Below are 12,763 nucleotides of genomic sequence, written 5' to 3'. Positions count from 1 at the left end.
TTTTGCAGATCATGGAGTTTGAGACATCCTGTCTCCACCCCCATTCTCACTCCCACTCCCATCCTAAGTTCTTCAAGCTGGTTCTTCCCGTCTGCAGTTTATAATCTGTCCCTATATTTTTTGAAGAACTGTTCTGTTTTCTTCCAGCACCACACAGCTCACACACAGTAGGTTTGAACTGCATAGTGCTTTTCGGTCTTGTGAGATTTGAATGGGATTTTGGGCAGCACATAACTCGGACTCACTGAGAGCTGTGTGGTATAGGTATTAAACAGAATAACACTTATGGAAGAATGCCAGCAGCCAGGGCCGCCGAGAGGGGGAAGTTACATCAGACGAGGGCGGGACACAGGGAGGGAAGGCCAGAAAAGAGGCGATCTGCGACTGGCCTTGAATGCAGGGGGCCCGGACCCATGGAGGCAGGCAGGTGAGACCGTGGACTGCAGCGGTGTGGGGAGCGATGGGGGGCGGCAGCGGCGGGGGGGCAGAGATGGGGCGGCCTTGCCCCGGGCCCGGCCGAGTCTCTTGGCGGCCATGCCAGCAGCAAGTCTGAGCAAAAGGTGGGAGGGAGATTGTATACTGGGGAAAGACTGATGGGGCCACATAGAGTTGATGGGGGGGGGGGGGGGGGGGGGTTCAGACCTTGCAATGAAGAACACTGCTTTATTTCTTTCAATAGCTCTTTGGTACACAGCTCTGCGTGTGGAGGAGTAGCCTAATGGTTAGAGCACAGTGTTGAGACCCAGGGAAGCCAGGTTCAAATCCCACTGTCTCCTTCTGATCTTGGGCAGGTCACATCACATGACAGACTAGTGTCTGAAAAACCACATCCTCTATTGTCTCGGGTACAAACTTAGATTATGAGCCCTCCAGAGGTAGGAAAATACCTTCTGTACCTGAATGCAGCTCACCTTGAACTACTTGAGAAAGGTGTGAGCTAAATCCAGAGTGAATAGCTTAGAGAGTTGAGACTGTTCCTTCCTTACGCTGATTGTGGTCTCTTTTTTTTTTTTTTTTTTTTTTTTTTTTTTTTTTGCATGTTCTCAGGAGAGCAGAGCTCTGCTGACGTTCGCCATTGACAGCGTGGAAAAGAAAGTCCTCACCATCACATCGAAGGGATCCTACTCCATCGAAGAGGTGGGTCAGAGGGAGGGGAATATTCAGCCCATGAGTGCGTGCCTGTGTTCCTGTCCTGGCCACCAGTAACTGTTCACCATTGGTATTAGGACATCACTGGAGTCTCGGGTTCTGACCAAGGTTTCCAGTAAGGAGTGGCCTGGTGTGTGCAAATTATTTTCCGTATGAGCAGCACGTTTTAAAAACCAACAATATTTGAGCATCAGCATTAGCAATGCATTTCTGTATACAACACACAAAAAAAAACATTTTTGTGAGCAATGCTCTTAAAACGTATGAACAGTTGCTCATGTTCTCAGCTTAGAGGAAACACTGGTTCTGATGTTGTCGGTACTGACACCAGATTGGATTTCAGTGTTCTTGTGAAGACCACTTCCCCTCCTCCTCCCAGTAATAGGGTTTATTTGCCTCACCCACCTGTGTGCATTTGTCCCTTGGGCTTTAATTCTTTTCTGGATCAGGGATGTGTTAGCTGCTGTGGGGAGGGAGGTGAGACTGAATTGCAGGAGGGGTAGAGGGTAAAACATGAGAAGAAAGGGAGGGAGAGGATACAGTGGTAGCTAGTGAAGAAGTTACACACAAAGAAAAAAAAACATCTCTGTATTAGAATCAGCTTTTATTTTTCATTTCTTTTTGGAAAACATATTGGCCTAGGTTTGTTCGCATATTTCCTGTTAAATGGCTCAGAACGAGAAGATGCACAGAACGGATTAGAAGCATTTGACATGTTAAAACCAGGGTTGGTGGAGAGGGCTGTTTAATGAGACAAGAGCAGCTGTGACAGGAGTAGCGATTTTCCCCTCCTCCCCTTCCACTTCGTTCTTTGAATTATAATTAGGGCCAAAACAAAGCACCGTTTTTTTTTTTCATCCGGAATGCTCCGGCTCCTCGGTGTCTCCCGTGGGATGTTCAGTTCCACAGGAGCAGGAGAAGTTGGAACATATTGAACAGTACTCTGGCCCCAGTCCCCTCCTCGATGACTGCCACATCTGTTTGGTACCCTCGTCTGTCCCTTTTCTTCTCAGCAGCGGTGACCTTCCCCCTTCCACAATAGTTCCTTGTGTGTGTCTAGAATCGCAGCCTGCCCCTCTGCGGTTCCTGCTGCTTTCTGAGGTTTGGCTTTTCTTCACAGGCCTTTAATTTTTCATTATTTGGTAATACTAACATCAATTTTGAGCTGAAAACCAGATTCCACCACCCTGTGGTAGGATGTGCAGTTCATAAAAAAAAAAACCATGAAGTTGAAAAGTACCAATTTATGGAGACGTGCCGTGAAAGCTGGGGATTAAAGAATTAATTTTCCCACCACTTAATTGTAATAACTCTGGGCCTGCATTACACTGAAATCATTGAAATAGAAGCAGCAGTTGTGGATTTCCCTCCCTGCAACCTCCTTCCCACCACCCTTTCATCCACACACATCTGGAGATCCACAGAAATGTGTGTAATACAACTGCAGTAAATTGTGGAGCTGTGACAGAAGCACCATGCTCAGATCCTGCTCCTCCCCCCCCCCCCCCCCTCGACCTTAAAGCTTTTAATCCAGGCGCTTGCCTGTGGATGGTCATTCACCAGTTAGAAAATGAGATGAATTTTTGTTTTCTTAATATGAGTTTGTTTTCTGCTGACCTTCTTAAGAGGTTTTGTGCAAACAGATTGAAAAACTTACAGAAGGGAAGTTTGTCCTGCCACTGCCTTAAACGGTGCCTGTTCTCTGGCTAACAGAGAATTTCAGATTCTGGCCCTGATGATCTCTGTTTTTAGCCATCACTAAATTAACAAGGAATGAAAATAAAAACCTTAAAAACAGAAGTAATTGCCTTGGCTCTTTGCCACCGGTTCAGCACCAAAAGAAATGACTCAGGATAAGGCAATTAAAGCTGGAGATTAGAGAGATTTTCTGTGCTTTAGGCAGACAGAGGGACACTGATTAATTTGAGGTAGTAAATTTTGCTAGGTGGTGTTTTGGAATTGAATGTTCTCTGTTAATTGGGTTTAAGCGATGGTGATAAAGCGGTGTAGTGTGTGTCTGGTAACTTCCTGCTGAGAATGAACAAGGCAGAGCTGTGAAAAGAAGAGGCCAGTTGCTGGTGTGCAGTTAAAAGTAGTCCTGAAATCTGAATGGGAGAGGGTGACGATAATAGTACAGGGGTGTTTGTTAGTATTGGTCTTTATGAGGTGGGTGGGCTTGAAGGGTCAGGTACTATACATTAAATTGGGGGTTGGGGGGAAGAAGGGGTGGTGGTAGAGAGATCTTCGCCATGCCTGTTTAAAGAGTAGGGTGGGATTTAAGGATAAGGGTCCAGGTGTAGATTTTAAAATAGACTGGCTGCAGTAGTGTTTCTGGGCTACTGCTGCACAAAGACCACCCCCCTCTTCAGGGGCGTAGCCAGACTTCGGCGGGAGGGGGGTCCAGAGCCCGAGGAGAGGGGGCACATTTTAGCCCCCCCCCCCCCCCCCCCCCCCCCCCCGACCCCGCCACCAGAATTTAAAAAGGGGTTGGACGGTTTCCTAAAGGACAAGTCCATAAACCGCTACTAAACGGACTTGGAAAAATCCAAAATCCAAGGAATAACATGTATAGAATGTTTGTACGTTTGGGAAGCTTGCCAGGTGCCCTTGGCCTGGATTGGCCGCTGTCGTGGACAAGATGCTGGGCTCGATGGACCCTTGGTCTTTTCCCAGTATGGCATTACTTATGTACTTATCTAAAACGAGAGAAGACTAGAGAGCACACAAAGGGGTGGGAAAAACAAGGACTGTTAGAGATTCCTCGTGCCCGCCAATCTTACGCCTTCTAGCAAGCTTCCACCAGTATCACTCTAATTCTCATCATGTCTTTCTGCAGAACCCGCTGCCATTCTCATGTTCAACTACATGTACCTCAGTGACCTACAGTTGGTCTGCTGTACGGCGACTCTCGCATAGTGCTCTGTGGTTTCTCCTCACTGCTGCCCTGCAGTATCCTCTGCTATTCCAGTACCGAGATCCTCACCCACAGTTCTGCCTCCACACCTTGCTCCTGTCCTATAGTGTCCAACATAAATCTGTTTTCTGCAGTGGTGCCTCAGTGAAGGTCCCCTTGTATCAAGGGAATTCTCTTTCAAATCTTTTACTGTAAAATTTCTCATTAAAATGCTGTTTCAAGCATCCACCTTGGCTTTTGTGTGGGAGGGGACAGAGCAAAAAGACCCTCACGGGTCAGGGCTGGAATTGCATTCGCTTAATTTCTAAGCCGAACTGCAGATTGATTTTTAATGAGTTTTTATAGCGTTCGTGTGGGGGGATCAGACATTGAGTTTGGAAGTTAGTGCCAACGCTTCAAGCTGATTGGGTGGTGGAAGCAGGGAGGGGAATAAATCCCGGTTAGTAAGAGGGGGGTATGACGCATGGTGAAGTAGCCTCCGCAGCAGGCAGGAGCTAATTGTTGAAAAGTACCGAAGCCCCTGTGTGACAGCCGTTGACACTTTTCATGTAAATTGCTTCAATTTGGAAGCAAAGTGAATCTTTATCCCTGTGTTTTTCTTCTCTCTCCAAGCTAATATTCCATGGAATATAAATTGGCTTATTAGAGGTGCGCTTGGAAGTGGAAGAGAGGGAGTGATACGATGGTGATCTCTATTTGACAGATTTATACTCTTGAGGGGTGGCAGTGGGCCAATTTGTGCACCATCCCCTGGTGTCTGAGTGCAGAGAAGCCCTGGAGACCTACGAGTTCTGGTCCCTGGCTCGGTCACTGAGTTCCTGTGTGTAATCTTGTGGTGAGTCAGTCGTGCCTGCACCCACACTTTTTTAGATGAAAAGTGGTGTGTGAATGCAAAGCACAAACGTCACTAAGTGAACTGTGCAAATAGAGGGTGACCACTGGAGGACCCAGACAGCTGCCTGCCAGGTATCACTAGAGCTGTAGGACGTGGGAAGGCTGTGAAAAGATCAGGGATAGCAGCATTCTCTATAGTGCAGGCTGTGCTTCTCTGCAGCTTAGAAGAGAAGGGAAACATAAGGCGAGTTAATAGAGAGCGATTAGATTACAGCATACAAGCGGGGTTTCCTGGGCATCTAATAAGGCTGGAAGAGGAGCCCTGGGGAGAATCAGAGTATGTAATCTGTTTCAGCATCCTTACTGTGCTGTTTGTTTGAGTTATCAACTTGGCTTACCACTCATAAAATGATTTTGAACCCAACAAAGACCACTGCCTGATACATTTCTGGAGTTCTGCCAGCTCCTACCTCTCCACTCTCAACAAAGAGAGTGTTGTTCAATGTTTCTATCACAGCTGTTCAATGTTTTCGATATCTGAGTGTCATCCATTGATGATTCTCAAGGTCTGCCATTATTAAGGAGGGTTTCTATATTGGTCATGCCATCTCCGATCTGTTACACAATTTCTAGATTCTACTTCACTTTCGCACTATTCATGCATTTGTGATCTCTCGACTCGATTACTGTAATTCAACTCTTTATGGAATTTCGTCTTCTCTCCTTCGTAGATTACAAACATTACATAATTTTGCAGTACGCTTTCTGTGTAAAGCCCAAAAATATGACCACGTTACCCCTCTGCAACTGCACTGGCTTCCTGTGCAAAACAGATGTTTGTTTAAGGATTTGTGTCTAACCCATAGAGCCTTATACCTTGGTACCCCAGCTTACCTGGCTTCTGTAATGATAACTTATGCTCCTTCTCGTGCCCTCCACTCACTAGATTCAGACTGATTAGCTCTCCTCTCTCCCAAGGCTGTACATTTTGAATCCACCCATTCCCCTGCATTTTATTTTCTTGCTCCCTCACTCTGAAATTCCCTTCCCACTTACTGCCCCTTTGGTCATTAACCCCCTTCCACCTCAAAAAATGTGATTAAAAAAATTACTTACCAGCCTCTATGCTAGCCTCAGATGTTATATTGAGGTCCATTAGAGTAACATGAGTGGAGGAGTGGCCTAGTGGTTAGGGTGGTGGACTTTGGTCCTGAGGAACTGAGTTCGATTCCCACTTCAGGCACAGGCAGCTCCTTGTGACTCTGGGCAAGTCACTTAACCCTCCATTGCCCCATGTAAGCCGCATTGAGCCTGCCATGAGTGGGAAAGTGCGGGGTACAAATGTAACAAAAATAAAATAGATACTATTGGAGATTCTACATGGAATGTTGCTACTATTGGAGATTCTACATGGAATGTTGCTATTCCACTAGCAACATTCCATGTAGAAGGCTGCGCAGGCTTCTGTTTCTGTGAGTCTGACGTGGATTTTGGTCCTGGGGAACTGAGGAACTGAGTTCGATTCCCACTCCAGGCACAGGCAGCTCCTTGTGACTCTGGGCAAGTCACTTAACCCTCCTTTGCCCCATGTAAGCCGCATTGAGCCTGCCATGAGTGGGAAAGTGCAGGGTACAAATGTAACAAAAATAAAATAAACATGCAGGTCCCTGGAGTAGTCTAGTGGTGGGTGCAGTGTACTGTAGACAGGTGAACGCAGGCCCATACCTTCCCCTACCTGTTACAGTTGTGGTGGAAACTGAGCCCTCCAAAACTCACCAGAAACCCACTGTACCCATGTGTAGGTGCCCCCTTCATACATAAGAGCTATTGTAGTGGTGTACAGTTGGGGCTGGTGGGTTTTTGGGGGGCTCAGCAGACAAGATAAGGGAGCAACGGTGAGATGTGTACCTGGGAGCATTTATTTGAAGTCCACTGCTGTGCCCCCTAGGGTGCCCCATTGCTCTCCTGGGGTGTCTGGGGGACCAGTCTACTAAAAATGCTGGCTCTTCCTACATCCCAGTGGTTGATTTTCTAAGTTTTTCACATGGACTGTTTTGGGTTTTTTTTAAAGCGCAAAACCTTGTTTGATCTCCTAACATACTTAGGAACATTTAAATTAAGACAGACTATAATCATAACTTATAATCGCTTTATTACACTAAGTTAACTAATAAGAATGTATTCATCCAATGTCTTTTCTATAAAACTGTAACTGTTCCATTAATGTTGTAAACTGCACTGGACGCTAAACAGGGGGTATTAGCAGTATATAAAAATTGAATTGAAACGGTATTTATAAAAAAAAAAAAAACAATTAGACATTTTCGTTTTTTCAAAAATAACCTTATTTGCTATTCAGATTTTGGACGTTTCATGCAAAATGTCCGAAGTCTGACTTAGACATCATATCAAAAATGTCCCTCTTAGTGACCAATTATAGACCAATCTCCAATTTGTGGAATTTTGCTAAAGTTAGAGAAAAAATTGTGAGTGCTTTGGATGTTCTAAGTCCTTATCAGTCGGGTTTTAGAGAGGGGCATGGTACCGAGTCTGTGTTGACTCTACTGCCTTCTGATGTAAGGCACCAGTTGGACGGTGGAAAGGCAGCATTGGCTGTCTCGTTTGACCTGGCCTCAGCTTTTGACATTTTGCATCACTGGCTGTTGGTAGGCAGATTGTGGGAATTGAGCCTTAGGGGCCAGGCGTTAGTGTGGTTCGGTTCTTTTTTGGAAGGCCGCACCTATTTTGTTCAGGATGGTGGTATGCATTCCTCATTCTTTGATATTTCTAGTGGGGTTCTGCAAGGCTTTGCCCTCTCGTCCTTATTGTTTAATTTGTTTTTAGCACCTTTGATTCATTTGATTTAGCAATTTTCAGTGGGCGTTTCTGTACACACTGATGTTAGTTAGTGGAGTGGAAGAGTAGCCTAGTGGTTAGTGCAGTGAACTTTGATCCTGGGGAACTGAGTTCGATTCCCACTGCAGCTCATTGTGACTCTGGGCAAGTCACTTAACCCTCCATTGCCCCTGGTACAAAAGAAGTACCTGAATATATGTAAATCGCTTTGAATGTAGTTGCAAAAACCTCAGAAAGGCGGTATATGAAGTCCCATTTCCCTTTCCCTATTTGAGATTCTACATGGAATGTTGCTACTATTGGAGATTCTAGATGGAATGTTGCTACTATTGAGATTCTGTTGCTACTATTTGAGATTCTACATGGAATGTTGCTATTCCACTAGCCTTTAAAAATGGAACACAGTTCTTTAATGAATGAGCCTTGACAAAAAGACCCGACACGGATACAGAAAGTGAAAGTGCCTTGGTGCTTTGTAGCTTTTACTGTATGAGACGTGGGGTAAGGAATAATATATTGTAGAGGAATATATTCGAGTTATTCCCCAAGTTTTCCACGTCATCACTGTGACCCCTGACGCAGGTGCTAGTCACCGAAACATGGCCCGTGTCGGGTCTTTTTGTCAAGGCTCATTCATTAAAGAACTGTGTTCCATTTTTAAAGGCCCGTGGTGCTGTTTTTTTTTTTTTTGGACTTTAGTTTGTACTTTGTTCCCTCTCTTTTGTTATATAGCTATTCCACTAGCAACATTCCATGTAGAAGCCTGCCCTTGCAGATCAGCAACACGGCCGCGCAGGCTTCTGTTTCTGTGAGTCTGACGTCCTGCACGTATGTGCAGGATGTCAAACTCACAGAAACAGAAGCCTGCGCGGCCGCATTGCTGATCTGCAAGGGCAGGCTTCTACATGGAATGTTGCTAGTGGAGGAGTAGCCTAGTGGTTAGTGCAGCGGACTTTGATCCTGGGGAACTGAGTTCAATTTCCACTGCAGCTCCTTGTGACTCTGGGCAAGTCACTTAACCCTCCATTGCCCCTGGTACAAAAGAAGTACCTGAATATATGTAAACCGCTTTGAATGTAGTTGCAAAAACCTCAGAAAGGCGGTATATCAAGTCCCATTTCCCTTTCCCTTTTTTTCTCCTCGGAATCCGGATTTAAAACCATTAAATAATTGCTTGTTAGCGATAGATAGTTAACTACGGCAGCACAAGATAATATTGAATGTAGCCAAAACTAAGGCCTGTTGGTTAACTGGTTATCTGAAGGGCCCTGCAGTGTTTGCCTCAGTTTTTGGTTGGTAAAGTGGATTTATCAGAGTCTTTTGGAGTTATTTTGGATGCTAGCTAGATTGAGATTTGATCAGCAAGTCTCGCGTGTGATGCGGACATGTATTCAAGTTTTGTGTATGCTACGTTTGGTTAAGCCGTTTTTTTGATGTGACTACTTTCCATTTGTTTTGCATTCATCATTGATTTCCACTCTTAAGGTTATCAATAGAAATCAAACAAAATAAAACTTGGAAAAGAAAATAAGATGATACCTTTTTTTATTGGACATAACTTAATACATTTCTGATTAGCTTTCGAAGGTTGCCCTTCTTCGTCAGATCGGAAATAAGCAAATGTTGGTAGATGACAGTATATATGAGTGCGATGAAGGCTGCTACATTGGAGGAACAAGTCAGATGCTAAAGAAGAGATTTAATTTACATAGCCATCATTAGAAAAATGACAGTACCAACAAGGATGTCACGTCTGTGGGGCAGCACTTTACAAAACCAGAACACTACCAGTGATTTCATGGTAAGGATCCTGAAAGGGAACTTTAAAACAATACAGGAACGTAAGACCTTTGAAGTCAAAATGATTAAATATTTTGACACTCACCAGACAGGACTTAACAAAGATCTGGGTTTTCTAGCCCATTACAAAGCATAAAATTGTATTGCTTTGTAAATTGCAGTGCTCTCCTGTCTCCCTCTCACCTATCCACCCCCATCCTGTTAGACTGTCACTGAAATGCTTTGATGTTTTCACTCATCCCCTGTCTCCATGCATATAGACTCACTTAAATGCTTTGATGTTTCGCTCATATATACTGTCATCTACCAACATTTGCTTATTTCTGATCTGAGGAAGAAGGGCAACCTTCGAAAGCTAATCAAGAAATGTATTAAGTTATGTCCAATAAAAAAGGTATCATCTTATTTTCTTTTCCATGTTTTATTTTGCTTGATTTCTATTGATATCATTGATTTCCAAATTAGATTATGGGAATGTAGTGTATCTGAGTATTCCCCATTGTTTGAATAAAAGATTAAGAACTTTTATAAAACGCAGGAATTCATTTACTGGGGGAATAGAGTTGGAGAGACCATGTGACCCCGCATTATATTCATTTTCAGTGGTTGCCGATGGAGTATCGCCCTTTGTACAAGATCCTTACCCTGGTGCATCGGGCATTATTTGGGGGTGTTCCTCTCTATTTGAAGGCAATGCTTTCTTCCTATGAGCTAGCTAGGGCCTTAAGGTCAGCTAATTATTTTCTTTTTGACTCTTCCTAACTCGTCTTAGGCTCGCTTATCTTTCATCAGTGTGTGCTCTTTTTTTTTTTTTTTTTTTTTTTTTAGTGAGCTCCGGTCCTGTGGAACTGGCTCCATTTTGGATTTGCGAGTCTTTTTCAGAGGTTTAAGGCAAAATTAAAAACCTATTTTTTTTTCAGTGTGCTTTTGGGAAGGGGGACAGATCCTGGGAGATGGCATGGGGAAGGCTGTATGATGAATGCATTTTTAAAGTTATTGTTCTTAACGTGGTGATAGGACAGAATCAATCGCACTCCAATTATAATTTGGAGTTCTTTTCTATATTTTTCTGTGTAAACCATTCTGACTTCTTTTGTAAGAAGGGGTGGTATGTCAAAAGTTTTAAACTGTCTCACCTGGGGGCTAGCAACAAATGTAGTGTTAACTTCGGTTATGGGGGAGGGAAGCAAAGGGTAAGGAAGTCGTTGGCTGTATGGGGATGGAGACCAATTCATCATTAGCACCTATGAAGATAACTAAGAGCAAAATGCAGCCTAGCAGGCTCGATTGTAAACATACAATTGATCAGACAGTAGCTGATGCTTGGGTGTCTTCCCTCATCCATTTCAGCGGCAGGCACTTCACTGATTGGTTTTGTGCAGACAGCTAGATAACGTTCAGCTTGCTTGACAGTTGAGGTCTCCTCAAACCAAGTCCATTCACACACTGACACGGTCTCCAATTGTCCCCACTGCCAGTCTACGATACAGTCATTAAGTTTGTTGCTTGGGTTCGTCTGTATTCTTTCTTCTTCTTCTTCTTTTTTTTGTGATGATTTTTGTACATCATCTGTATTTTGCTTCCAAATTTCCTCCGTGGCGTTTTCTGTTTATTCCTTGTTGTCTCCGTTCTCCTATTCTTGGAGTTGTTTTTGTCCTTGTTTCTTCCATTCTGGTTTATTTTCTTTTCTTCTTTGTCTTCCCCTATCCCCTCTTGCAGCTGCAGCAGTGCATCGCCACGTCACAGAAGGCAGCCGAGAAGCTCTTCCAGTTCTACAGAGACTCCGTCAGTCGCAAATATTCCAAGTCCTGATGTCTCTGTGGGGAGGGATCCTAACGTCTCTCCTGATGTATTTTTCCGGGGCTTCCTTCCCCCTGCCATGACTGGAAATCCTGTCTTCCAATTGATTTCAGAGCAGGACATTGTCGTTGCTGTGGAAACACCTTTTGTTTTCTCATGTGGAAGAGGGGAATGCCTCCTGCTGAATTTTTGACCACTTCATGGGTAATTTTGTAGCTTGGAAGCCAGAAACCCCAGCTCATTGGAACTTTTAGAACCATGATGCTTGCATGAATTGCCCTCGCCTACCAGACAGCACTAACCAGTCACTAGTAGAATATGGAGAACATTTTGATCTAGGTATGTCTACCCAATGAGCATCAATCCCAACAGAGGGCTAGGGGATTAGGATGGTTGATTAGTACAAATACATAACAGTGGCATATATGGCTATGAGACTACTCATTAGCCACTGACTATCTAGTCACTTGGTTAATGGCAGATAAAGATCATACAGCCTATCCAGTCTGCTGATCCACACAACCTTCTAAGTTCTCCAATTCCTTCCTCTCCCTTAGAGATCATCTGGGCTTGTCCTATACTTTTTTGACTTCAGATACAGTTCTTTGTCTGCACTGGGAGGTTGTCCCAAGTCCCAACATTCAATGGGAGGCTGATCACAAGAGAGAGACTGGGTCAGTCTGTCCCTGAGGACCTGCAGCCCACTCGTCAGACTGGGTACCAGCTACCTTGACCCCCCCCCCCACACACACACACACACACACACTCTCTAGAAAAATATTGTCTGGCGCAAATTCTTTGATTTGTAGCCTGTTTAAGGAATACTCTATACAATTGCAGTGTGTACAAATGTTTTTCCAAACTGTACTATTAAATATTTTTTTGTAAAGTCCAATCAGTTTTGTCATCTGTTTTCTTCCCTTTGTGTTCCAGAGTGAGGATCCTCTCATATTTGCACATAACGGATTTAGGAACTACGCTCAAGGATGCAGACCTTTCCCTTGTATTCAGTAAGGCTGTTCCTTGGTCCCTCCTTGAGGTACATTTAGCCTAAACAATCGCTCTTCCTTTCAGTTCAGTCCCAACGAGAGCTGGGATTCTGATGTCATAAATTTATTCACAGTTACCTGTTAGATCTGTACACAATGGGCCTTCCATTTCAAGTAGGGTTACCATATTTGCCCTAAGGAAAAAAGAGGACACATGCCCCGCCCCCTGTCACACCCTACTCTACTCGTCACACCTCACCCTGTCCCCAGTCACTTTCACCCCTCCCCAAAGAAAGCCAGATTCCCTCTCCCTCCATGTATATCCCCTCCCCGATTTTCAAGCCTCCTTCCACCCACATGACTCCATTCATTACCCCTCCCCTCCTATACCTTATTGTAGTGCCTGGTGGTCTAGTGGCTT

General features: G+C 44.4%; 1 protein-coding gene across 1 annotated transcript in view; it reads left to right on the top strand.

Moving 5' to 3' along the window:
- The window catches only part of EXOSC5 (exosome component 5), a 52,128-nt gene extending 39,888 nt beyond the window's left edge, over positions 1-12,240 (top strand). Inside the window, exons 5-6 of the mRNA XM_030217403.1 lie at positions 1,048-1,137; positions 11,273-12,240. Of these exons, the coding sequence (XP_030073263.1) occupies positions 1,048-1,137; positions 11,273-11,365 (183 nt within the window). The 3' untranslated portion in view covers positions 11,366-12,240. The remainder of the gene's footprint in view (positions 1-1,047; positions 1,138-11,272) is intronic.
- The last annotated feature ends 523 nt before the right edge of the window (positions 12,241-12,763 follow it).

This window comes from Microcaecilia unicolor, chromosome 11, assembly GCF_901765095.1.
Source record: "Microcaecilia unicolor chromosome 11, aMicUni1.1, whole genome shotgun sequence".
NCBI lineage: Eukaryota > Metazoa > Chordata > Amphibia > Gymnophiona > Siphonopidae > Microcaecilia > Microcaecilia unicolor.
This window is presented reverse-complemented; position numbering and strand designations above follow the sequence as displayed.